The 27,599-nt window shown below is 47.5% G+C and overlaps 2 protein-coding genes across 4 annotated transcripts in view; one reads left to right on the top strand and one right to left on the bottom strand.

Annotated features, from left to right (window-relative positions):
• Nucleotides 1-153: 153 nt before the first annotated feature.
• Nucleotides 154-23,816, bottom strand: LOC144738175 (uncharacterized). The gene is made up of 2 exons (XM_078621168.1): nt 23,730-23,816; nt 154-6,175 (listed from the first exon to the last, which is right to left on the bottom strand). The coding sequence occupies exon 2, from the start codon at nt 6,133-6,135 to the stop codon at nt 5,080-5,082; it is 1,056 nt and encodes a 351-aa protein (XP_078477294.1). The 5' UTR covers nt 6,136-6,175; nt 23,730-23,816; the 3' UTR covers nt 154-5,079.
• Nucleotides 23,817-25,536: 1,720 nt separating this feature from the next.
• The window catches only part of LOC144738136 (uncharacterized), a 34,994-nt gene continuing 32,931 nt past the window's right edge, over nt 25,537-27,599 (top strand). The window contains exon 1 of one of the 3 annotated variants that reach the window (XM_078621075.1): nt 25,537-25,619. The gene's annotated coding sequence lies outside the window, so the exon portion shown is untranslated. The remainder of the gene's footprint in view (nt 25,620-27,599) is intronic. The other 2 variants (XM_078621077.1, XM_078621076.1) reach the window with 2 other exon arrangements.

Here is a 27,599-nt window from a genome sequence, read left to right as displayed (position 1 = left end):
CAATAAATAACTAAATCGAGCCTTTTAATACAATGTAAGCACTGTAATAATATTAATATCTAAGGACTTTATAGCAGTAACTGCACGCATCGTGTTGGGGGGGGGGGGGGGGGGGGCGAAGAGGACATCACACTGTGAAGAATTAGCCGCAGCGTTGTGTATATTGATTGCATGAGGGTCTGCCCCCCCCCCCCCCCACGCAATTAGCGTGAGTTGGTACGGTCAATGTCGTGCAAAAAATAAATATGTCGAAACCCCACAAACTCGCTAATTTAACAAATTTAAAGGTGACGGACGTGACCGGCAATTTTTTTTCGACGTGAAGCCCACCGTCCGAGAGCCAAATCCCTCGCAAGCGCGCGCGTGGATACTTTTATGTATAAGAAGAAAGAAAAGAAGAAAGAAAGAAAAAAGATTGTATCTTTCTATCTACGTGACTTTACCAAGAGAACCAGGGAATATGAATTCCGGCAATCACGAAAGCTTAAGTCTAAACTAAGCTATCCGGATATCGAAATATAACTCTAGAATAAAACACCGATACCTGGTGACACGGACTGAGAACACAGCTTAGCAAAACCGTCGGAATAGTGGTGGTAACGAGGGGTATTACGAATTTTGGTTAAACATAAACTAAATAATAACCACGAGATATTAGACCGGGGGTAACTCATAAGGACTACAAGAAAAATAGGTAAAATACACAAGACCAGATAATATGTATTCCACGGAATCAGAGCCTCCCCGGCCGCCTTTGTCTTCCAACAATTTGACAACACATGGTAGCCATAAAATACGTCACCGAGTACGAGTCCGGCGCTGACAGAAAAAGTATCCCTCAAAGTTATTCTACACTGAGTGCCAGCTCCCGACCCTAGACAACAAGACAGCCTAATTATCATAACTGCACACATTAGCATAATCGCATACATTTTCATAGTTCAATACAATTACACATCAATAATTAGCATAAATTATGTGCACAATTAAATACATTTGGATAATTACATATTTCCCAATTTTCATTCTATTTAAATTTTTATTAATTTTTAAGACCTGACATATACAAGTGTGTAGATTCGTAACAAAGATGCTTGTAAATTTCGATTTAAAGCTTTCGTGACTGCAGGGATTAATCTTCTTGGTTCTTTCGGTAAAGTCACGTAGAAGGGAAATAATAAAATAATACAAATAAAACATAATAAAATACAATTCTCACGACGTTTCGGCCACAACGCAAACAGCCGTCCTCAGGTGAAGAACAGGGCTGTCGGAAAGATACGTGACTTTACCGAAAGAACCAAGAAGATGCTTATAAATGTTTAGTGTTTCATTGCCAAGGTTATGCAATGAATGAAAACATGTGACTAAAATATTTCTAAACGACCGTATTCGTGTATCTCAAGGGACAGAACAATGCTTTTCACGATCAACTAATAGTTAAGCGCAACCCTTTTTGAAACAAAGATAACTTTTTGGAACAATCTTATTAGTACCAATATGCGTGTTGTGGGTGTGTTGTCATCTTCTTGCGAAAAAACAACCCCCTACCTCCTCGTGGTGCTGGCAATGCTGTGGTAGGCAGTGCCGTGGGGGGGAGGGCCAATTTAGATTGGCCTTTCCCCTCATGGCGTTTGTAACCAGTTGTCTGTATGACTCGCGTTGCAGAGAAGACACGCTACAGATCGAGTTCTATCGTTCCATGTCAGTCTCTGATCCAACCCTCAATTAAACTTCGCCTGTGGGTTGCGATTTAAAGGGGCACTCTCACGAATAGTGGTTCCACCAGTTTTCCCTCTAAGGTTTGACTTTGATCAGAGCACAATCGGAACGATTGTCACTCTATGATCGTGTTGGCCGTCCACAGCGACCTCGTCACCGGGAATAGTAATGCTACGGCACTCTTCCCCACATTTGTATTGTAATACTGCGAGCACCAGCCTTGGCTGGCAGTCTCTCTCAATAAAAAAAAACTCTGTGATGCGCAGCTTCTGCTGATGCAGAGCTCCCTATCAATTTGCCAGTCATGAGGGCAATCCCTGGAGCCTGACTCACAGTACTTCTTCTTTTGTGTGGCATTGTGAAAAGCAAGTTTTTATTTTTAATGATCGTCATAAAGGAATGCAAATCTAGTGAGTCCAACTGAGTCGCAGATGTTGTTCTTTAGAGGCAACACATTTATTGTAACATCAACACGTAACACAAAAGGGGTAACTGCCCCTTTACCAGATACACCTCGGGTGGTGACCACCCAGCTAACTACCCTATATGCAGGAGTTACAGCTACAAAGGGTCTGACCCTCACTCGGGTCCCGACCACGTAGAGCTTCCAGCTTGTAGGACGTGGATGTTGCTGCATGTAGAATGCAGCGACCCAGGTCCCTCTCAGGGACCCACCTTATATCCTCCCGGGTCGGGGCCAGCTCCATCCTCGGCCTCGCCTGCCTTCTCGAGCGTTCTAGTGCCCTATCGATCCCCCTCGAGAGCACTCCCCAGACACGTGATCACCCCCTAGCCCCCCCCACCTGGGGGCCTCTCTATGGACACATCGGATCACGTGCCTACGGGGTCAACCAGAGTGCCATGGCCCAGGGCAACCCTGCCCCTGGGCTGACACTCTCCCACTCCCCCTTCTGGGGACCCGCACTACACGCTCTGCGTGGTGCCCGCGCTATCCCAGCGCACACCAAGCCCCATTAGGGCTGGTACTACACCCGCCTACGGGGTGTACGCGATGACGGTGCATCGCACGCAGTGCTGTGCGAGACCTGGCATCACACAGCAAACCCTCCCAGTGCTGTCCGCGATGTAAGGACATCGCACAGTGACATCCCCGATGTCACTACACAAAGGTTCCTCATCCAGACCGCCAAGATGTGCATGGATGGAGCATTCATAGGTGATGTGCTTGATGGTTTGGACTTCTCCACAGTTGCAGTTGGCCGATTCTTTGAGAAGTACTGATTTCTGTTCTTGCTAATATCTGCATTTTTCCACCTCGGGCTTTTTCTTCTCACAAAGGGGCAGCTGTTTTCCTTTTGAAGTCGCTTGAGCTGTTTGTTGTCTGGATGTCTTCATTACCGCCATGTTTCTGTGCAAGTTTTGGGCAGCGTTCCCCACGGTCCCACCACAGGTTGGAAGTGTAAATTTTTTTTCGCATCAGACTTGCAGTCTCTCTCAAAAAGGGGCGCTGTGGCGTTTGAAGTCGTGACCTATTGTGCACGAGTGTGCTTGCTGTCGCCATGTATTCCGTCCTCTCATCAAGGGTTGGAAGTAAACAAAACATATTTTACACCTCTTACAGATTGGTACCGTACCACTTTCCGCAGTTTTGACTCTGCAAGTGACTCGAAGCACGTTTTGAGCAGCGTTCACAGCACTCACGTCGCGGTTTGGAATTCTGGCGTGGTATTTGATATATTAGGGGGAGGCGCCCCCCTGCATACATAATTTACTGCTAACATGTGCTATTAGCTACTGGAAGACAAAGGCGGTTGGTGAGGCTCTCATCCCTTGGAATACATATTATCTTGGTTGTGTGTGATTGACATATTTCGCATTGTATCTCTTCTGAATGACTCTAGGTCTAATACGTTCATAATTACTATTTGGTTCATGTGTCACCAAGATTTGTGGACAACCATAGTTGTTACCAAAGATTTTCCGAGGATTTTATTAAACTTTTCCCAGTCTGTATCACCAGAGAACCGTGCTTATTATTCTCAAATTATATTTTTATATCCTGAGGTTAAAGGTAGAGCTAAGCTTCGAACTTTACTGTTGTATTTTTAAAACCCAACAGCTCATAATGATTAACTGCCCTTGGGTGGATTTTGCTGTCCAAGGGAGGTTGGTGACCCCTGCTGTTTCCGTCTTATGTTTGTTTTATTGTCCATTGTTTCCTTTATGGCAGCCTTCTCTTGAAGTCAACTGGGGATTTCCAGCAGAATCTCATTAGCCCCCCCTTGGGTTTGCCGTTTTTTATTACATTTTATGACTTCCCAAACGGGCTTGTGAGTAATTATCCTCCAGCTGTCTTTTGTGTGGCAAGGCAGGAGGCAGCAGGGGTGGGGGGGACTCACCCTTTCCATGCCCCAGCGCTACATCCCGATCAAAATTATTACAAAAAAATAGGCCGAATCACTCTTAATATACATTTTTGGAAAAGGCATAGACACAACATGCTCTTTGAGTGAGAATAGGTTTTCTCCTTTTTTCTGGAAACAGGTGTTGAGATGTTAAAACACCAAACTGAAATCTTTTGAGGAATCATGTCTGCATTAACCACAATACTTGTGGTCAGAATGCAAACAAAAAACATACTCTGATAATGAAACTGATTGGTCCACACCAGAGACAGCTTTCTTTCGAGCCTAGTCTCAGTGTTAGACCAGAGGACGCCAAAAGGCGAAGGAGGTCCCATGATATAACAATTTAGTACTATTAATTATTATATTACTACGCTGAGCGCGCGCCAAAGCACACATCTGCACATGCGCGATACAGCTGACCCGTGGTTGCCCCTAACAATACACAAGGCATATATACAACATGCTCTTCGAGTGAGAATAGGTTGTCCCCTTTTTATGGCAACAAATCAGGTGTTGAGATGTTAAAACACCAAACTGAACCTTTTACAAGGAATCTTGTCTGCATCAACCACAATACTTGGGGTCAGAATGCAAACAAAAAACACTCTGATAATATATGCATTGTCTTTGAAACTGATTGGTCCACACCAGACAGCTTTCTTTCGATACTAGTATCAAACCGTGTTAGACCAGAGGATGCCAAAAGGCGTGCTCTTCGAGTGTTTGTGATGAGATATGATACAAAACTCCGAGTTGCTGAGGCGATTAAGCAAGCACCATATGAATGCTAATATTATTATAAAATAGTGAATGGTTGGGAGCTTTTTGGCTCTCGCTCCTAGTTACAGATCTACCCAACCCACAGGTCCGCAAATACTGGCAGCTCTTACTCTGCAGGTTGAACCTAGGAATTGGGTGTTCAACTCCACATTCTTTCATTAAAGGCCTGTGACAAAGGCAAATCTAATGGAGCTTCGTTGTCTCAGGCTTACACATCTACAGGGTCTCTATTTGGCTTTGTATTGTCTAAGAAGTCTACCCACACCTCCACTTCCACAAACTGCTGGGAGTTGCTTCGCTCTGCCTCACAGTCAGAATTCTCCTCCTGCTTCACGTTGCCTCCATCGATGTGAAGGTCCGATTTTAGAGTTGAATCTTCATCTTCACATTTCACCTTCACTTCTTCGCTCTTCACTGTCGCCTCTTCAAAATCCACCTTGATACATTTCATAGTCTCCAAGCTGGAATTCACTTCTGGTTCTTTTTTCAGGAGGGATGGGTTCATTGCAGTACTTTGACTTTCACAAGTCGATTTCAGACTACACTCCTTGGGGATCTTCTGATGCCTGTGTGTTCTCTGGTGTCTATGAAGATGTGGTGACTGTGCAAATGCCTTCCCACATACACTGCACTTGAAGGGTTTCTCTCCTGTGTGTGTTCTCTGGTGGATCTGAAGACCTGATGATTGAGCAAATGCCTTCTCACACACAGTGCACTTGAAATGTTTATTTTCGGTGTGTGTTCTCTGATGTATGTTAAGATGTGATGACTGTGCAAATGCCTTCTCACAAACAGTGCACTTGAAAGGTTTCTCTCCTGTGTGTGTTCTCTGGTGTTCTTTAAGATGTGATGACTCTGCAAAGGGCTTTCCGCACAGAGTGCACCTGAAGGGTTTCTCTCCCGTGTGTGTTCTCTGGTGTCTTTTAAGGGCAGATGAATATGAAAATGTCTTGCCACACACACTACACCTGAAGGGTTTCTCTCCTGTGTGTGTTCTCTGGTGTCTTTTAAGAACAGATGAATCTGAATATGCCTTCCCACACACACTACACCTGAAGGGTTTCTCGCCCGTGTGTGTTCTCCGGTGTTTTTGAAGAACTGATGACCATGAAAATGCCTTCTTACACACAGTGCACTTGAAGGGTTTCTCTCCTCTTTGAGTTCTCTGGTGCCATATCACACTTCCAGCACAATCCATGATGTTTGCATAATGGTCCCATTGTTGTCTTTTTGTACCAAGTTGCGCTGAGTGCCTTTGCTCCATCAGACCAATTCTGCTGAGGAAGCGTCAGAAGAAGCGTCAGCTGCAGACAGAAAAAAATATCCACACCATCTACGTCAGTATCAAGGCACAAAGGAATGAATATATATACCGTCACACATGACTTACACATCTGTATTTATTCATATATTCAAGATATTCCCCAATTCATCACACGGGCTATTAGGGCACACAATGAGAGGGCAAATGGTTATAAATATGCCTGGAGGCACTAGTATCTTCAAAATAAATGTTAACCCAAAACACCAAACACAATTTCGGCAGCCTGGCTACAAAAGGAATATTTGTAGTGAGTCCAAATGAGTTGCAGAAGTTTTCTTGGGAGCAACACTATTTATTCCAGCAACTTAAACATAACATCACACAACCTACACTCGGGTATTGAATGCCCATCTAGCCACGCTATGACAGAACTAGACACGGTTCGCTATCCCGGCCCGGACCAAAAGCTGGGTCCCGGAACGCGTGGCTCGAGGCTTCTTCTCCACGACGTGGATCTTCTTCACACCAGCACACGAAGAACCACGAGCCCCTCACGGGGCCCCGTTATATCCCCCTGGGCTGGGGCTGGCTCCGCCCTTTGCCCCGCCCACCTTCCAGATCTCTCCGGCTCTTTCTCGAAGGCTCCCGAGAGCTCTTTTAGACCATGTGACTGCCCAGCGGCCCCCGTCCACCAGTGCCCCCCCTCCACTATCATACGGTCACGTGTCAGCAGGTCAACCAACTTATCATGCCCCAACGTAACCCTGGCTGGCTGACACTCCCTCTCGCTCCCTCACCGGGAGCCCGCACCGCACACTGCTCGCGGTGCCTCCGCACTGATTAGCGCTCCTCCGAGCCCCGCTAGGGCTGGAACTACGCACCGTAAGCGGGCTACACATAATGTAAACACATTATCCGCCGTGGCTTCGTAAGCCCGGCACCACAGTGACAATCACAGTCACTACATATTTATAAAAGTAAAATTCAGCTAACATAGCAAAGGCTGTTTAAAATAATACTATTTGTATTCTGCAGAAATGCATAAATTAATGTTCAATCGCAACTTAGAGGTGTGAAGCCAGGCTCAGATTTGCTTGAATGAACAGATCAAACTTCAGCAGCAAAAATGCTGTGTTAATTTCTTGACTGTTTCCATTCTTACAAAAAGTTCCAGAGGAAAACTAAAATAAACTATTGTTTTGATTTAACCTCCGTGTTCAATAGTTAATATACTTCACTGCTAATACAAACTTGACACTGTCACACACTGGCATGGTAAAAAGATGTGGTGTGTCCAGAACCATGCCGGGCCACCTTCATCTGCTCAGTATTAATGCTTCCTCACTTCACCATGTAATTATTTTAAGATCAATCAACATAGCAGAGGCCCACAATAAGTTCAGCTTTCACTTATCAATCATGTTTGCTGTCAGCGATAATCAAACTAATTGTTGAGTTCATAATGCAGTAAAATAACAGTGCCACAGATCCCCAAGATAAACTCTCAAATACACATACATTTCACATGGATCATTTGACTCACGAACCGTGGGGTGAACGTTTTAAAAAGTACCTGGGAACCACGCCCCGTGGTGAGCCAGCGCTATTCGTATTTTGCGTCCGTCAACTTGAAAGTAGTTAAATTAACAATTTAGTATGAGAAAAGGTTTTCCCCTTTTTTCTGGCAACAAAACGGGTGTTAAGATGTTAAAACACCAAGCTGAAACCTTTTGCAAGGAATCACGTCTGCATTAACCACGTAAACTTGTGGTCAAAATGCAAAAAAAACATGCTCTGATAGTATATGCATTGTCTTTGAAGCTGATTGGTCCACACCAGAGACAGCTTTCTTTCGAGCCTAGTCTCAAACAGTGTTAGACCAGAGGACGTCAAAAGGCGAAGGAGGTCCCATGATATAAAAATGTAGTAGTACTATTAATTATTATATTAAATTTCGATTTAAAGCTTTCGTGACTGCAGGGATTCATCTTCTTGGTTCTTTCGGTAAAGTCACGTTCTACGTGACTTTACCGTCACGTTCTACGTGACTTTACCGAAAGAACCAAGAAGGTGAATTATTATATTACTACGCTGAGCACGCACCAAAGCACACATCTGCGCATGCGCAAGACAGCTGACCCGTGGTTGCCCCTAGCAATGCACACACGCTAACGGTGGAGGGGGGCATTTTTCATTGGCGTTCAAAATGAAAATAAATACACAGGACTGAGGTAAAATTTTCACACTGTGATGTCCCCCGCCACCCCAATGTGTGCAGTTACTACTATAGAATCGGTAGATGATATTACTATAGTCCATAGATAACTACTGTAGCGCGGGCAGGGGGATGGCGGGAGAGGGGGAGGTGGGGTAACAGCCCAGCCCCAGCCTGCCAAGGTTTCACCTCAGACGGCTGGGAAATCTCGGCGAGGCTGGGGGCTAGGCCTCACCACGGCACTGTTAAGTACTATATTATTGGTTCTTTAGTTAAAGTCACGTAAATAGAAAAATAAAAAAATGTGAATGAAAATAGAAATAGTAAAAATATAAAAACCAAAAAACACTAATGTAGACTACCCTGGTTCTTAATCGGAGTAAGTGTACAGGCAGTCTATAATGTAAACTATAGCAATGGTTCTTAACCTCGGTGAGCGTACTGGCAGTCTATAACGTAGACTGTAGCAATGATTATTCAGTTGGGTGATTGTACTGGCAGTCTATAATGTAGACTGTAGCATGGTTCTTAACCTCGGTGAGTGTACTGGCAGTCTATAATGTAGACTGTAGCTTGCTTATTAAGTTTGGTGAGTGTACTGGCAGTCTATAATGTTGACTGTAGCAATGGTTATTAAGCTGGGTGAGTGTACTGGCAGTCTATAATGTAGACTGTAGCAATGGTTATTAAGCTGGGTGAGTGTACTGGCAGTGTATAATGTAGACTGTAGCAATGGTTATTAAGCTGGGTGAGTGTACTGGCAGTCTATAATGTAGACTTATTATTGGTTCTTAATAACCATTTCTACAGTCTACGTTATAGACTGCCAGTACACTCACAAAATTTTATAAGCAGGCTACAGTTAACATTAACGGTTATTTTTTTTATTTACGTTATTATTCACTTAATTTTTATTATTATTTTCTATCTACATGACTTAATCGAAAGAAGCAAAGATTACTATTATAGAGTTAGTTACACTACTACTATTGCCAGTACACACTGCTATAAAGTTAGTATAGCTACTACTACATCCAGTAGACACTGCTATAGAGTTAATATAGCTACTACTACAGCCAATACGTACTGCTATAGTCAGTATAGCTATTACTACAGCCAGGGCATACTACTGTAGTGATAGTAGCTACCACTACAGACAGCACATACTACTGTAGTGATAGTAGCTACTGCTACAGCCAGTACATACTACTGTAGTGATAGTAGTGCTATCGAGTCGGGAGATGCTACTGCAGTCATTAGAAACTACTGTAGAATTACTATATACTACGTCAGTAGTTACTATAGAGTTGGTAGATACTACTGTAGAGTTGGTAGATACTGCTGCAAAGTCGATAGAAGCTACTGTTATAGAGTAAGCAGATACTACTGTCGAGTTATTAGTTACTACTATAGTCAGTGGATACTACTATAGAGTCAATAGATATGACTATAGATGCAGTAGTTACAGTGATACCTCGGTTCACGAACGCTTCTGTTCACAAACAACTCGGTTCACGAACAGAAAAGTTCATAAAAATATTCTCCGGTTCACGAACTCCGCTTCGGTTCACGAACAGGAGCCGTGGCCATTTTAATGCTATTTCCAGGCTGTCACATGGTCGTGACTTCCTGTAGGAAGATCGTGGAGAGAAGAAGAGACACAGAAAGAAGTACTGTGAGTACTGTGAAGACACTTTGAGTGACTTTTTGCTTTTTGGTGTGCTTTTTAGCACATACAGTACTGTACTACTGTACTGTACAATACTGTACTTACTGTATTGTACAGTTCACCCGTTTGAGTGCTTACTGAAGTCATCTCAAGCAAGGTTAGTGTTCTCTCTTTATACATTACTATACTGTACAGTACTAATGTGTATTGTAATTTGTTTCATATTTTTGTGCTTCAAAAACCAAAAAAAAAAGGTCAGAACGGATTAACCGGATTTACATTGAACCCTATGGGAAAATGCGCCTCGGTTCACGACGAATTCGGTTCGCGACCAGAGTCAGTTCACGAATTAAGTTCGTGAACCAAGGTATCACTGTACTACTATACAGTCAATACATACGAGTATAGATTCAGTAGATACTACTAGTCATATTCTTTGGGTCTTTCGGTAAAGCCACATAGATAGGAAAATAATAAAAAAATAATCACAATTTCATGACGTTTCGATCGCAACACAAGCATTCATCATCAGATGAGAGCTGCTGAAGCAGGAAAAAATATATAGCGGGAGCGCTGCTAAGGCAGGGAGTTATAAAGGTTTGAGATGGGTGTAGCCCAAGGGTCAGTGGGCGGGGCTAGAGATGAAATTTGCATGTAAATGTAAGATAGGAAAAATCTTGATAAACTAAGCTGTGGGGGTGGCCATTGTATTGTGAGATATTTGCTTGTAAATGCAAGCTAAAGAGAGCTCGGAAAGGATCATCACCACATGGAGGTGGAAAAGGATGGCAAGCCGGAATTTACTAACACGGCTAATGGTGGCTGTGGTCGTGAATGTACCTCAGAGAGTCGAAAATAACTGCTAACATAGGTAGGTAGGAAGGGAACAACACCGCCAGTTATGACCTACACTGGTTAATAATGTCCTTCCAGTGATTACTCAGTTTGTACCCATCTTCTCGTTTGAAATTGTGTCTGTTTTTATATATCTGGATGGCTTCATGGACAAATCTTTGCTGATAGCCAGTGGGTTTGCAGAGTACCGTCGTCTTGGCAAAATCTATTTAGTGTATGCCCACAGCGTTAAAATAATGATCAGCCACAGCTGAGGTATTGCTCCTATCGTGTTTCAGATCTGCCTTATGTTCACGAACCCGGTCCGAGACATGTCGCTTAGTTTCCCCAATGCAACTGCTGCCGCAGGCACAGCTTAGTTTGTAGCCGCCGGGGTATTTTAGATCTGATCCCACAGATGGGATCAGATCACAAATGTTATGTACTGTGTTAAATCGAACATGGAGCTTGTGTTTGCTCATGATTTTGGAAACAAAATTGGTGACCCCTGCTATATATGGCAAGGTGATGGTTTTGATTTTGTCCTGAGATGGTTCTTTCCCAACGGTTGGGGTGATAGCTTTACGGATTGTGTAGTCTGAATATCCATTCATCTTGGCTTGGTGTACGTGTTCCAGTTCACTGGCTAGGTGGTGATGATCTGAAAAACAACAAGCTCTATGGTATAGAGCTCTATGGTATACTATCATCATTAAATAATGCTGTAGAGTCATTCTTTACTACTATAAAGTCGACAAATACTACTATACAGTTAGTAGTTACAACTATAGACTCGGTAGATACTACTGTTGAGTCAGTAGATACTACTGTAGAGTCAGTAGATACTACTGTAGGGTCAAAAGATACGACTATACAGTCAGTAGATACTACTGTAGAGCCAGCTACTATTGTAGAGCCAGATACTACTGTAGGGCTGTTACGGGAGGGCTGTAAGTGCATACGATCCAATGGGTAACAAACACAGTGGGCGGAGTTACGGGAGTACACGGGGGGGGGGGGTGCCCGCAACGACGTCCGCGTCAGGCAGCCTGGGGGGTTGGGATCCTGGTGAGGGGTATAAAGGGGGAGGACAGAGAGAGCTCGGGGCTCAGTCTGGGAACGAAGGAGGAAGAGTGAAGATCCTCTAGCTAGAGCCCTCGACTCCCCTCGACGCCGCCCTTGTCAGGGCTGCAGAGGATCGAGCCAGAGGCGTGGTTCCGTGAACCAGGGTTAGACCCTGGGACTCCGGAGACCGTAGCCCGACTCACCAGTGTCGGGCCAGTTAGCCTCCCCTAGCCCGTTAGTGGAGGACTTGGGGATAGGTGAGGTTAGCTAGGGGGTATCCCCAGTTATCCGGGTGAGGGGGCCGCTACCCCCTCTAGTGTTGTCCTGTACCGACAAGCTGAAATAAATATACGTGTGCCTCAACCTGGGTGTCCAGCGTCTTCACCGGTACTTCATCTGGTGTCAGAAGTACTACGGACATGGAAACACGTCAGACAGCTCGAGCCAGAGTACCGGAGGAGGACACTGCTGAAGTCGTTGAGCCCGAGGCGGCTCACCAAGACATGGCGCAGCCGGGGGCCGACGCGTTCCTACCGGGGCATCGGCATGAAGAGGGGCCGCAGCCAGACGCGCTACGGCTGGCTCACGAGAGACTGGCGGAGCTACTGTACGCCGCTGCCGCCACGCTGGAAAACATCACGCGGCTGGGGGCTGGTGGTCCACCACGGGGCGAGGGGAGTCGTCGACCTGAGCGCCTTCCCGCCATTTCTGAAGACTCCAACTTTGAATTTCCCGCCATCGTTACGGCAGCTGCGGAGGGCGTGGCCGGGCTCAACCTTGGGTCCGACACCGCTCTCGCTGGGACAGCTGCGTCATCTCCAGCGGAGGGAGCGTCATCACATCCGCGACAGGCGATTCCATCTGCCATTCGCGCCGACGCACAGCCGAGTCCCGGGGATAGCAGCCTACAGACTTCCAAGGCGAACGCTGCGCTGCAACAACGGCTTCCTCCGCTGAAAGAATTTGTTGGTGCAGAGGGCGACTGGGGCGGCTTCCAGCGACGCTTCATCGCCCACCAAGAAATGGCAAGGTGGTCCGACGATGAAGCCCTCTGCGCGCTGCCGGCGCTCCTCGACGCAGACGCGCTCGCCGCCCTCACATCGGCGCCGAAAGAGAAGCGGTCTACTCTGCCGAAGGCACTACAACTGCTGGCCGGGGTCTATGGACCTTCAGCGGAATGCAGAGAGCAGTTCTACGAGCGCAAGCGGGGTGAGAAGGAGTCGCCCCTGGCATACAGGACGAGCCTCCTAGCGCTGGCTAAGACGGCTTTTCCCCGTATGGACGACGATGGCGTGGACGCGATGGTCACGGAGAAAATACTCCTCCTGGCAGACGACCTGGACATCGCTGTCGTCGCACAGGAGGACGCCGAGATGACCTCTCTTCAGGCGGCGCGCCTCCTTCACGCCAACCTTCTGTCCCTGCGGCGGAAAGCCAGCAGGGCATCGGCAGGGCGTGCGGTGGCTGCAGCCACCCTTCCGACGGAGGAGCTCTTCGCCGTCGACCATCGACGGCAACAGGCGCAAGAAGTACGGTCGGCCCGGGACGGGTCAAGCCGTTTCAACCGCCCGTCGTCTCCACCGGGGCTCCCGCGGTGTTTCAACTGCGGCGTCCGGGGCCACGTCGCCTCGGGGTGCCGCTCTCCTCGACAGCGCGGGACGACGCCTCGACGGGACGCCGGGCCTCCTCCTCCCAAGCTCCAGCAACATGACCCGGCGAGTCGCGGCACCACACATGTTTGGCCAAAGCACCTACCCGTTGCACGCTCTCGCACCACAACAAACGGGGGGCCGATGTCGCGTTGCGAGGGGCCAACGCGGATCACTGCGGGGACTCAAATCGAGCCCAAACAGTGGTCCGTGTTGGCCCATCGCGTGGTAGCCGCGTCGTCAGGGTCGTCGGCCGTGGTCGGACACATTGACGGGGTAGAAGTACGCATCTTGGTCGATACGGGGGCATCGGCGACAATCATTTCGGAATTAATTTACAATATTCTGCCCGTACAAAGCCGGCCTTTACTGCCGGTTAACGTCCCATTCTATGCCGCTAACGGGGGCTCTCTCGGCATCATGGGACAGATTCGAGCGCAAATTTCTATTGGGGACATCAAATTGTCGGGGCCGATTTTCGTTTCCTCCTCGCTGGCGGTTCCGTGCCTGCTGGGGACGGATTTCTTAGGTAAAATGCCCATTCGTATTTTGATCGACCAAGGATGCATTGAGCTTCCATCGGGGTGGCGCATGGCGTTCCTGCCATCCCCTGCGGCGGCTCGGTCGGCGTTCGCGACGGTACCGGCGTTCGTCGTTAAAACTGTTCGTGTGCCGCCGGGAGCTCAAATGCTAGTGCCTCTGAAACTTCGTAAGCCCTTCGCTAAGGGCATAGGGGATCAGGGTGTTTTGCTGGGACCGTCTAGGGCCGGGGTTAATGGGCCTCATTTGATTCCGGCCCAGACCGTCGTAAGAGGGGACGGGGACCCTTTCATCGCGGTCCTCAATGTGGGATCGCAGACGGTGGTGGTTCCTCAAGGGACGGTGCTCGCTCACGCGACGCCAGTGCCCTGCGAGGAACCTGTCGCGAACCACGTTGGCACTGCTTCCCGGATGCTCCCACATTCAGACAGCGATGAAGGGTGGATCGACGCGCTTTGTGCGGGATCGACGGACCTGACAAATTCAGAGCGCCAACAGCTTAGAACGCTACTGAGGGAATTTTCCGACGTTTTCAGTCGAGATAAATATGATTTGGGTTGCACTCACCTGCTGCGTCACCATATTGACACGGGTGACAGCCCGCCAATTCGCCAAAATCCGTTTCGGTTAAGTCCCGCCGAAAAGGACCATGTCAAATCGGCTGTTGATGACATGTTAGCCGCCGACATCATTTCTCCCTCCACCAGCCCTTGGGGAGCGCCGATCGTCCTGGTTAAAAAACAGGACGGCTCGTTGCGGTTTTGCGTGGATTTTCGGCGCCTTAATAAAATTTCGGTTGCCGACGCATACCCGCTCCCACGGATGGACGAATCGCTGGACGCCTTGGCGGGAGCGCGATTCTTCTCCACACTAGATTTACTTTCGGGATTCTGGCAGCTTCCTCTGGACGATGATTCTAAGCCTAAAACTGCTTTCCGTACACCGCACGGCCTGTTCCAATTCAACCGGTTGCCGATGGGCTTACACTCAGCGCCGGCAACTTTCCAGCGATTGATGGAATTGGTTTTGGCTGGATTGCAATGGGAGTCGTGCCTGATTTATTTGGATGACGTTATTGTCTTTGGTAAAACTTTTGACGAACATCTCCAGAGGTTGCGGGCGGTTTTCCTAAAGATGCGGGCTGCTAATTTGAAATTTAAGCCCCAGAAATGCCATTTGTTACGCGAGTCGGTGCGTTATCTGGGGCACATCGTAGGGCGCTCGGGTATTGCTACCGATCCCGCCAAAACGCAGTGTGTCAGCTCCTGGCCGACTCCCACCACGGTGGGAGAGGTCAGGAGTTTTATTGGCTTCGCATCATATTACCGACGCTTCGTCGCTAATTTTGCAACGATTGCAAAACCCCTACACGCGTTAACATCTAAAGGGGTCCGGTTCCACTGGGGTCAGGATGAGGAAGCCGCTTTCTGCTCCCTTCGGGACGCGCTGGTGAAGGCTCCTCCCTTGATTTACCCAGATTTTTCGAGGCCGTTTTTGCTCGACACCGACGCGAGCAACACAGGTATTGGAGGCGTGCTTTCCCAGGTGGTTGACGGCGTGGAACGGGTGGTCGCGTACGGCAGTCGGGTGTTGTCTCCAACGGAGCAAAGATATTGTGTCACCCGTAGGGAACTGTTGGCAATCGTCTATTTCATCCAACAGTATCGCCCATATCTGTACGGTCGGCATTTCACCGTCCGCACAGATCATGCGGCACTGCAGTACGCCCTGAAGGTTCAACAGCCATCGGGACAATTGTCCCGATGGTTGGAGGTCCTCCAGGATTTCAGTTTTGAAACCACTTATCGTAAGGGCGTTCGCCACACCAACGCTGACGCTCTGTCGCGGATGCCAACCGCCTCCGAATGCGCATGCCTCCTGGGGTCGGGGCGTTGCAAGCCAGTAGGGGACATGATGGTTCCGGTCCTGGCGGCGGCCGCCGACGATGAAACGGTAGTCCCCATTGATATCGCCGAACAGGGGAGAGATTCCCTGCTTGGATTGCCCGTTGATGAATGGGGGCGCCTCCAGTTGGAGGATGCCTCCCTCCTCGCGTTGCGTCGTCGCGCCGGGGAGAGGGGGCGTGTGACGGGTCATGCCGACGCATGGGAAACCCATGCGGGCTTGCTTATGCATTGGGACGGGAAATCCCAGCGTCACCGGCTGGTGGTCCCTTCTGGCCTACGGGGTAAGGTGGTGTGGGCTGCTCATGAGCGCCTCCTCCACCTAGGTACCCAGAAAACACTCGCCTTGCTCCAGCTGAATTTTTTTTGGCCGGGTATGACAAGGGATGTCGCTGATCTGTTGGCGGCATGCCCTCAGTGTGCGCAGCGCAAACCACCGGCACGGGAGTCGAACCCGCCCTTGCAATCCATCCAGGTCTCCAGAATAAATGAACTGGTCGCACTGGACATTCTGGGGCCATTCCCCGCCACCCCCAGGGGAAATAAATATTTGCTTACTGGGGTCGAATATTTTACGCGCTGGCCTATGGCCTGGCCCCTGGCGAATCAGTCGGCAGCAGCCATCGTCGACGCCTTTGTCCAAGGTTATGTCATGGACAAAGGTGCCCCGGAGCGGTTGTTGACCGACCAGGGTAGAAATTTTTCGGGGAAACTCCTAAAACAAGTCTGTGATCTCCTAGGAACGAAAAAAATTCGAACCTCTCCCTATCACCCGCAAACGGACGGGATGGTCGAGCGTCTGCATCGCACCATCACGTCTATGTTGTCGCAGCAAGTTTCGGACTCACAGGCTGATTGGGACTTACAAATTCAAGGGGTTCTAGCGGCATACAGATTGGCTCCCCATGCTGCGACGGGGTTTTCACCTTTCTTTCTTATGTATGGCCGCGAACCCGACCCACCTGTTCGGGCACAGCTGCAGATCCACGTGCCGCTGGGCAAATCTAAATTGGACGATCACGTTAAATTTAACCTTGACAAACTGACTGAGGCGCGGGATGCGGCGAGGCTAAATTCTGACAGGCGTCAGAAGGCGAACGAGCGCCTCAGACTGGCTCGCGCGCACGTGCTGCAGTGGAAGCCGGGGGACAGGGCATGGCTGCACTGTCCCCAGGTACCACTCGCGACCTCCTCTAAACTCGTACGCCCGTGGCGGGGCCCCGTCGAGGTTGTTGAGGTTTTGAGGCCTCAGTGCGTTCGAATCCAATGGGGGAGGCGCCGGTGGTTTGTACACCCCTCTAGGCTGAAGCCGTTTGTTGCGGTGCGGGGGCCCACGCCACGCACGCGAGGCCAAGCATGTGGGGGGTCGACCGACTCGGAGGGTCCGTCGCTGCTCTCGCCTGATGTGTTGCCGGCTGTCCCACCCACAGGTGCACCGGGAATGACGGGCTCACGCCCTGGAACCCACACAGGTGATGCCGACAGTCGCGCGACTTCAATCGCGACCTCACCTCGAATGGGACAGCCGCCACCGGATGGTCCGCCGTCCGGGGTTGCCCCGTGTGACGGGCCTGCGGCAAGGACGCGCGCTAAAATGCGCAGACTCTTATAATATACAGCAGGAAGAAAAAGAAGAAAAAAAAAAAAAACTTTTTTTTATTTATTTTCCTTCACGTGTCATGGTTACTGTATGCTGCGTCGGTGGTGTGCTCCTTGCACACTGTGTGTGCTGTGTTGTGTGGGCGCGGTGTGTGTGTTGTGGGTGCGTTGTGTGTCGTGGGTGTGCTGTGTGTGCTGGGGGGAGTTCCTGGCTAGTTGTATATACGTGCTTTTACGGATTTCGTATTTATGCGGGGGGGGGGGGGTGCGTCGGACATTCCTTTCGGGGGTATGGTTGTTGTTCTTGTTGTTGTTCTTCAATTTGCATTTTGTTGAAAAAAAAAATGAGGCACACACGGGGTCGAGGGGTAAATGTTCCTTTATTTGGAATTGTTGCAGCCGGGACGGCTGCGAGCTGTAATGGGGGGGGTGATGTAGGGCTGTTACGGGAGGGCTGTAAGTGCATACGATCCAATGGGTAACAAACACAGTGGGCGGAGTTACGGGAGTACACGGGGGGGGGGTGCCCGCAACGACGTCCGCGTCAGGCAGCCTGGGGGGTTGGGATCCTGGTGAGGGGTATAAAGGGGGAGGACAGAGAGAGCTCGGGGCTCAGTCTGGGAACGAAGGAGGAAGAGTGAAGATCCTCTAGCTAGAGCCCTGGACTCCCCTCGACGCCGCCCTTGTCAGGGCTGCAGAGGATCGAGCCAGAGGCGTGGTTCCGTGAACCAGGGTTAGACCCTGGGACTCCGGAGACCGTAGCCCGACTCACCAGTGTCGGGCCAGTTAGCCTCCCCTAGCCCGTTAGTGGAGGACTTGGGGATAGGTGAGGTTAGCTAGGGGGTATCCCCAGTTATCCGGGTGAGGGGGCCGCTACCCCCTCTAGTGTTGTCCTGTACCGACAAGCTGAAATAAATATACGTGTGCCTCAACCTGGGTGTCCAGCGTCTTCACCAGTACTTCACTACTATAGAGTCACTCGATACTACTCACTCTATTGTATGTAGGGTGTGTAGGTTTCTATGCCTACGGAGGGGTAAACATATTTTTTGAGGTCGACAATTTTCAGTAACCTTATAGATCAACTATTTACCTGCCACTTTTCTATTACTTTTGGATTCAGGACTTCAAGCCTTTCATAATTTTGTTGATGGACAAATGGACAAACAGAACACCGGGCTTTCACAACAGCTTAGTACTTGTGTATGTATATGTTATGTTTTTAAGAGAAGTTTTGAAATAGATTTTATCCCCGGGCAACGTCAGGTACTTCCCGCTAATATTATATGAACAAAACATCCACCATTCATGATGAATTGCAAGTAATCTTATCACATTGCCCATGCCATGATCGGTGCCATTTAAGGCCATTAAAGTGTGGATTCCTCAGCAGGTAATGGGAATGATGCAGGTGTCAAGGGATGACTGACAGATGAACCAGCTGTGCTCCCCACCGTCTGGCTGGGTTTTAGGAACCCAGCGTTCCACCTATTTATGTGGGCGTCACTCTTCCAACCTCATTGTTGTTGCAGAGCAAATATCTATTAACTGCCCTGCAGCATACCTCATGGGCCTCCTCCACAGAGGCCGATCTACACTCCTGGCACCAGTCATTCAAATGCAAATCAATATATAACATTTTTGACATGCGTTTTTCTGGATTTTGTTGTTGTTATTCTGTCTCTCACTGTTCAAATAAACCTACCATTAAAATTATAGACTTTATTTGTCAGTGGGCAAACGTACAAAATCAGCAGGGGATCTAATACTTTTTTCCCTCACTGTATATGCGGGAAAATACGGTAATCCCGACATCTGGCTACATACCCACATTTAAAGTGCAGGGCCAGGTACACAATCGCATTAGCAGTCTGCTGCCACTACCGAATAACCTACCTACATTACCACAGATCTACTTGCATGTTTGACAGTACTAGACAGGCTCACCAGCATTGCTAATATGTCATCAACACCAAGACGCAAGTCCTATTGCTGTGGCAAGAGATGCTCTACAAGTAACACTCTTATGTTTACAGTTTCAAGTGCGCCATGGAGAAGATTACTTCAGAGTACAATGTTGTCATTCATGCCCACTAAACTCCACATGGTCAACATGACTGCTGCTTAAATGCACTCACAACATCTCAAGTCGCTGTCATTCTGACAGCTGAACAACATGTCACTCGAGGCATCGTCTTGCAACTGAGGAGCAATACCCTACACAGAAACGAAACACACCGATCCAATGATGCTCTTCAATGTGTACTGATTTTCTGGCAAGGTGATGATGGCTACAATTTCCTACTTCGCCAAACTGACCCAGCAACAGGCTTGCCAACACAAAAAAATATTTCCACCAGGGACTTCTTTGCCTTCAGGATCATGGTGCGAAACGGCAGTTTCAATCTCTTCTTGAGATGCAAAGAGCTCATCCACCAATTTGCTGTCGACACCAATGCCAAAATTGAAGCTTCATTCGATTAAACCCACCAGATGGCAAAACATCCATCATTGTCTATCCTTAAGCTCTCCAAGGGCAACGAATTTAAAAGATGTCATTTATGAAACAAATAGGCCCTGCGTTTATATATCACAACTAAAAAAACGTGACAATATACACACATTTACAAACTTCATTGGCAGAATTCAATAATTCTAATAAAGCCAGCATGGCAAGACATTACTCTTAATGATTGATTACTGAGACCCTATGCAAAGCCAGGTAACTTAGCAAGTATTGAATAAATACTGTAATTTCGATGATGTTTGTTCATGAGTGGGGAGCGGTAGTGCAATGGTTAGCGTGCTGCGCCATAAACCCAACGACCCGATTTAACTTCCCACAGAGCCAAGCCACAACATTTGGCTGTCGCCTGATGAAGCTGGTTGTAATTACTGCCAAACGTCCTACTCAGATTGTAAATGTTGTTGCTTGGCTCTGTAACACACAACCGGTGTAGTGCTGTACTAATGACGAATTGGCCATATTCTGTTTACGTGACCTTACTAGTTGCCTGTGTCGGGTTTACCGACACATTTATATATTTACGCGATCTAACCCAAACAAACCTGTATTAAGGATGTGTATTTGGAATTTGCGTGTCTCTCTCCCCGTGGTCGCGTGGATTTTCCTCCGGATCCTCAGGGTTTTCCCCTCCACATTTAGAGTCAACATCACCACGCGTTTAGAGTACTAGCGGTAAGTACCCGGCGTTGCTCGGGCGAAAAAGGAAGATACACACATGGACTTACACACATACATTGACCCACACACGTAGAAACACATCAACTTAGACGCACACACACACATATATGGTTAAATCCACGAAAGGATCGTTAGCAGGCCTGCCTAAATGTTTCTAACTGGCAAAGATGTTCCATTAGGGGGGTGCATGTTTCGCAAGCGTAGAGAAGGGAGGGAATTACCGTGGCCGAGAAGACCTGGAGCTTCATGCGGAGCGAAAGACCAGGTAGCTTCCACACAGCATTACGCAACTGATGAAAAGATAATGCCGCTCCACTGATTTGGAGTGAGACCTCTGCTGTTAAACCGGAGCCGGTCATGAGCACACTGGGCAGGTATTGGAATCTCGGCAATCTCTCCACAACTGCCGCATCACCAATTGTGAGTTGTGGGGGTGGATTGTTCGATGGTACAAAATACGCAGGCAGGTGCTTAGTTTTGGTGGGGCTAATGGTAAGGCCCCACCTCTTAGTGGCATGCTCCAGGTTCAGCCGCAGTGAGCAGCAATCACCAGAGCATCGGCATACATAACATGGTTGAGCAATAGGGAGGCATCCCTTGACTGCACCCGGGCATCGATCAACCTCCCATTGTATCTGTACCATATGGTAATTCCTCGGGAACAGCCATTGAAGTCTTCACGAACTACGTGGTAAAAAGATATGTTAAATAATGTGGAGCCAGAGGACATTCCTGTCACACCCCAAGGTGTAGAGGGAATGGCTCTGACTGACGGCTACGTAGTTTGACGAGGGGCCGCTCACCAACATGAAGGTCCTTAAGGATCGTGAGCAAAATTTGAGGGACTCCGAAAGCATGAAGAACAACCCAGAGGCCAGGCCTACTGATGGTATCATAGGCCTTGAGCAGGTCAATAAAGCACATACATTCACTCACATACACACATGGACCTACAGACATGCAAAGAAATGGACTTACACTGAATGACATGGAGCCATGCACACAAAGCGACTAACACAGACGGCCATGGACTGACACACAGACATATCGACTCACACACACAAAGACATGGACTTACACACACACACATATGGACTCACACACGCATAGACATGCACTTTAGATACACACACATGGAGTTACAAACACATATATCGACGTACACACATACAGTGACTCACACACATCGACTCACACACAGACATACGTGGACTCACAAACACATTGATGTAAACACACATGTACTTCCACACACATATCGACTAAGACACACACACACATGGACTTACACACTTACATAGACTGACACACACATTTCCCTACACACCCATAGACATATGGACTGTGACACACAGACATCTACTTTAGATACACACACATGGATCAACACACACATCGACTGACACACAGACACACAAACGCACATTGACTTACACACTCAGATGGAGCCAAGCACACACATCGACTCACACACACACATTGACTTACACACACAATCGAGTGAAACACACACGTATGGACTTACACACACGTGGACTAAAACACACACAGCGACAGATACGCACACAAATGGACTGACACACACACACAAACAATTGTACGTACACACACACACGGGGCGTTGTCCGTTTGAAAAAGACAGACACACACATGAACTTACACACAGACATGGACCCACACACGTAGAAACCCATCGACTTACACGCACACAAACACAAATGGACTCACACACACAGACATCGACTTTAGGCACACGCATGTAGTTTCTGCACACGAACATTATAATAGTAATAGAGTATTAAGCAACTTATTAGTTTAATAATAGTAAAGAATGAAGCCGAGTTGTTATGTGTACACAAACATTATCATTGTAATATTTCTAAATGTATTTGTTTAATAATAGAAAGCAATAAACCTGAGTTCTTAGCGAAAGATTGAATAAAATAGTACTTTACATTGGCGTAGTAACGCCTCGTCCCGTGCAGAGCTCGCGGCCTCGCCAGATTGGCAAGCCAGAGGAGGTGAGATATTGCCAGGCTGCGGGCTGGGCCACTACCCTCGCCCCCCCCCCCACCATCCCCCTGCCCTCGCCAGAATAATACTATGTAACCGCTTTAATAACATTAAATTAATATCTAAGGACTTTATATCAGTAACTGCACGCATTGGGGTGGCGGGGGGAAGAGGACATCACACTGTGAAGAGAAATCGGCAGCGTGATGTGTATATCTATTCCTTGTTAAACACGTAAAATAAAATGTCCCCATGAGCTCGAGTGAACGCGCACCACTTGACAGGGTCCCCCCCCCACGCAATTAGCGTCACTTGGTACGATCGATGTGGCGCAATAAGTAAATAATGAATCATAGAAACGGCACAAATGTGTTAATTAAACTACTTTAAAGTTTACGGAATGGAAAACGGAATAGCCTATTCCCACCGCGGGGCTTAGGGCATGCCGCCTGTCAAATATTTTTCTCCGTTCAGCCCACCGTCCGAGAGCCAAATCCCCCGCAAGCGCGAGCACGCGAAGACTTTTATATATAAGAAGATTTGACCGACAGACATTTCCACACGTTGATAAGCCACTTTGCTGTGAGCAGGTCGCTTCTGAAAACAAGAGCGGTATAGCAGCTGAAGTGGGCTTGGCCTTGGTAAGATAAAAAAACTGTAGAAATATTTAAAAGAAACAAAGTTTCAAAGTAGTGAGCCAGGTGAAGACAAATTAAACTTAAGCAGAGAATTAAAGCAAATGCAACCAGGCGAGGGCAGGAGGCAAGGCCCCGCGTTGTAATGTCCCAACCTGGAAATCGATTCCATACTCGCTGCTACTCAATTGATATCCCTACGAGAGAGGAGCGAGGCTCTACCTGAGTAAACAACAACAACAACAACCACGATGTGAACTTCTCACCTCGGATCTCAGTGAGAGCGCGCGCGGATCGGCAGCTTCCTGGTATCCGTGACGTCACGCGGCAGCAGGAGATGACATGACGTCACTAGCGGGGTACAACACAAGTTTAAGTTCATGTATTAGGTATAACCCTGTGAGCCATTCGGCTCTTGAATCGGGTGCAACCGCAACAAAAAAAAAACAGGAACAAGAAAACATCTTAAAGTAAATATGTGACTAAGTGCAAACAGAAAATCCAAGAAAAGACAGCTAAATATTGCAGAAAAAAGAAATCACCGTACACCAACGCTGTGTGCAAAAATTCCAGTGGGATACAAGTCAAACAACAACAACCACAAGACAACTTAGATTAAGGCCATTAGTCTTACTCTGTACTCCAACAAACAAACATGGCTAAACCAATAAACTTTTCGAAATCACCAAAATAAAGCCATGAAAGCAATGAAACAGTGATCATAGGAACTGTGACGGAATTTTCACAATATGACATAAACAACATGTACTACCAAAACCCTGCAGCCATAGCTGGCTGCATGAGTCACTCCACAACAGCAGGAGCATCAATCGGAGTATTATAATTTTTCAATGCACCTTTAAGATCAGCACACTAAATCAAAACACAGGTCATACTTTGCAGCGATTATCCGGAGCGAAACATTTGATTTGAGGCCCCTGAATAGCACTGGCAGCTCGGGGTGTACAACTCCACAATAGATTTGAAGCTTTCGTGACTGCAAGGATTCATACTCTTTGGTTTTTCCGGTAAAGTCCCGTAGGTAAGAAATAAAACAAATGAAAACAACTAAATTAAATTAAAATAAAACAGTCTGCATCAGCAGCAGGCCATGCTTTCCCACCTGATGAAGGACGCTTGTGTTGCGCCTGAAACGTCATGATTTAGTTTAGTTTTCATTTTTTTTATCTACGTGACTTTACCGAAAAAAACGAGTACAACACACTCCCTACCCAATGTGCGGCGGTCTTAACTTAATAAATGATGTTAATGACCTAGGCCCATATGTGAGTGAACTCGCGGTGGAGGGGGGTTGGAGGGGAGGGGGGTTGGAGGGGAGGGGGGTTGGAGGGGAGGGGGGTTGGAGGGGAGGGGGGTTGGAGGGGAGGGGGGTTGGAGGGGAGGGGGGTTGGAGGGGAGTTGGAGGGGAGGGGGGTTGGAGGGGAGGGTGAATACCTTGGCGACATGACGTCACTAGCGAGGTCCACCTCCCCCGGGCGTCTGCGTCTCACACCGATGAGGTAATGCGGAGTTGTGACGTCAGAGAGCGGTTGTTTGAGTTTATTTAGATTCCTTTTCCATTGCTCCCTCTCTCCTGAATAGAGACCCCTTGCTTGGGTGCGTGAGCTCAACAACCACATGAACACTATTGTGTGTGTGTCTACACGTGGCATTCTATGGGTCTTTCGGTAAAGCCAAGCAGATAGAAAAATAATTTTAAAAAATAATTTAAAAATTATCACGACGTTTCGATGGCAACACAAGCGATCGTCTTCAGATGTAAAAAAATACAGCGAGAGAGCTTCTGAAGCAGGACGTGAAATAGGCCTGAGATGGGTGCAGCCCAAGGGTAAGTGGGCGGGGCTAGAGACGGCATTTGCATGTAAATGTAATATCGGAGGGCGCCCTGAGGCCGTGGCTTTATCAAAAGACCCATATAATGTATTCCTGCTGTCACGACAGCTTTAAGTCAAGATTTATATATGAATTTAAACTCTAAACCCGCTCTCTGACGTCACCACTGCATTGCGTCATCGGCGTCAGACGCGAGGGGTAGCTGTGGCCCGCTAGTGACGTCATGTCACCTCCTGCTGTTGCGTGACGTAACGAGACACCAGGAAGGTGCCGATCTGCGCGCGCGCTCACTGAGATCCGAGGTGAGAAGCTCACATCGTGGTTGTTGTTGTGGTGGTTGTAGTTGTTTACCCAGGTAGAGCCTCGCTCCTTCTCTCTCGTAGGGATATCAATTGACGAGCAGCGAGTACGGAATCGATGTCCAGGTTGGAACATTACAACGCGGGGCCTAGCCATGCGGGGCCTTGCCTCCTGCCCTCGCCTGATTGCATTTGCTTTAATTCTCTGCTTAAGTTTAATTTGTTTTCACCTGGCTCACTACCTTTAAACTTTGTTTCTTTTAAATGTTTCTACAGTTTTTTTTTTATCTTACCAGGCCAAGCCCACTTCAGCTGCTATACTTCTATTTTTCAGAAGCGACCAGCCCACAACAAAGTGGCTTATCAACGTGGGTAAATGTCTGTCGGTCAAATACTCTAAACGCGTGGTGATGTTGACTCTAAATGTGTCGGTAAACCCGACAGCCAATTAGTAAGGGTTTGTCACGTAAACAGCACGTGGCCAATTCGTCACTAGTGCAGCACTACGCCGGTTGTGTGTTGGAGAGCCAAGCCACAACATTTACAATCTGAGTACGACGTTTGTGCCTTGGCTCTGTGGGAAGATAAATCGGCTCACTGGGATTATAGCTCAGCATGCTAACCGTTGCACTACCACTCCCCATTCATGCACAAACATCGAAAGTATAGTATTTATTCAATACTAGCTAAGTTACCTGGCTTTGCATAGGGTCTCAATAATCAAACATTAAGAGTAATGTATTGCTATGCTGGCTTTATTATAATTATTTAGTTCTGCCAATGAAGTCTGTAAATGTGTGTATATTGTTTCTTGATTTTAAGCTTTCATGAATCTCAGGAATCCATACTCTTTGGTTCTTTCAGTAGTCACGTAGGTAGAAAAAGAATAGATCACTTTTATTTTTCTACCTACGTGAATTTACAGAAATAACCAAAGAGTGTGTATATTGTCATGTTTTTTTGGTTGTGTTATACAATTGCAGGCCTTTTATTTGTTTCATAATGAGGACAGCTTTTAAATTCGTTGCCCTTGGAGAGCTTCAGGGATAGACAATGTTGGATGTTTTGCCATCTGGTAGGTTTCATCGAATAAAGCTTCAATTTTCGCATGCTAATCGATAGCAAATTGGTGGAAGAGCTCTTTGCATCTCAAGAAGAGATTAAAGCTGCCGTTTCGCACCATGATCCTGAAGGCAAAGAAGTCCATGGCGGAAATCGTATTTTGTGTTGCCAAGCCTGTTGCTGGGTTAGTTTGGCGAAGTAGGAAATTGTAGCCATCATCACCTTGCCAAAAAATCAGTAGACATTGAAGAGCATTATTGGATCGGTGTGTTTCATTTCTGTGTAGGGTATTGCTCCGCAGTTGCAAGACGATGCCTCGAGTGACATGTTGTTCAGCTGTCAGAATGACAGCGACTTCAGATGTTGTGAGTGCATTTAAGCGGCACTCATGTTGACCATGTGGCGTTTACTCGGCATGAATGACAACATTGTACTCTGAAGTCATCTTTTCCATGGCAAACTTGAAACTGTCACCTTAAGATTGTGAACATCAGAGTTTTCCTTATGGATCATGTTTTGCCACAGCAATACGACTTGCATCTTGGTGTTGATGACATTTTAGCGATGCTGGTGAGCCTGTCTAGAACTGTCAGACATGCAGGTAGATCTGTGGTAATGTAGGTAGGTCATTAGGTAGTGGCAGCAGACTGCTAATGCGATTATGTACCTGGCCCTGCACTTTAAATGTGGGCATGTAGCCAGATGTCGGGATGAATTGGTTTGTACCTAAAACATGTAATTTGGAAGCATGAGTTTTATCTTATGTTGTTGTTTCGGAATTGGCTTGCATAGGTAGTGTTTCCAGGTATCAATACATGAATTGGTTTGGGATGGTCATTAATTGGTACAGTTACAGCATAGCCCTGGATGGTCTCCTTTTCATGTCATTGCATGGCAGTAGCTGCAAGAAGTAGACATGGA

Source organism: Lampetra planeri, chromosome 78 (assembly GCF_965212315.1).
Source record: "Lampetra planeri chromosome 78, kcLamPlan1.2.h2, whole genome shotgun sequence".
Lineage (NCBI taxonomy): Eukaryota > Metazoa > Chordata > Hyperoartia > Petromyzontiformes > Petromyzontidae > Lampetra > Lampetra planeri.
This window is presented reverse-complemented; position numbering and strand designations above follow the sequence as displayed.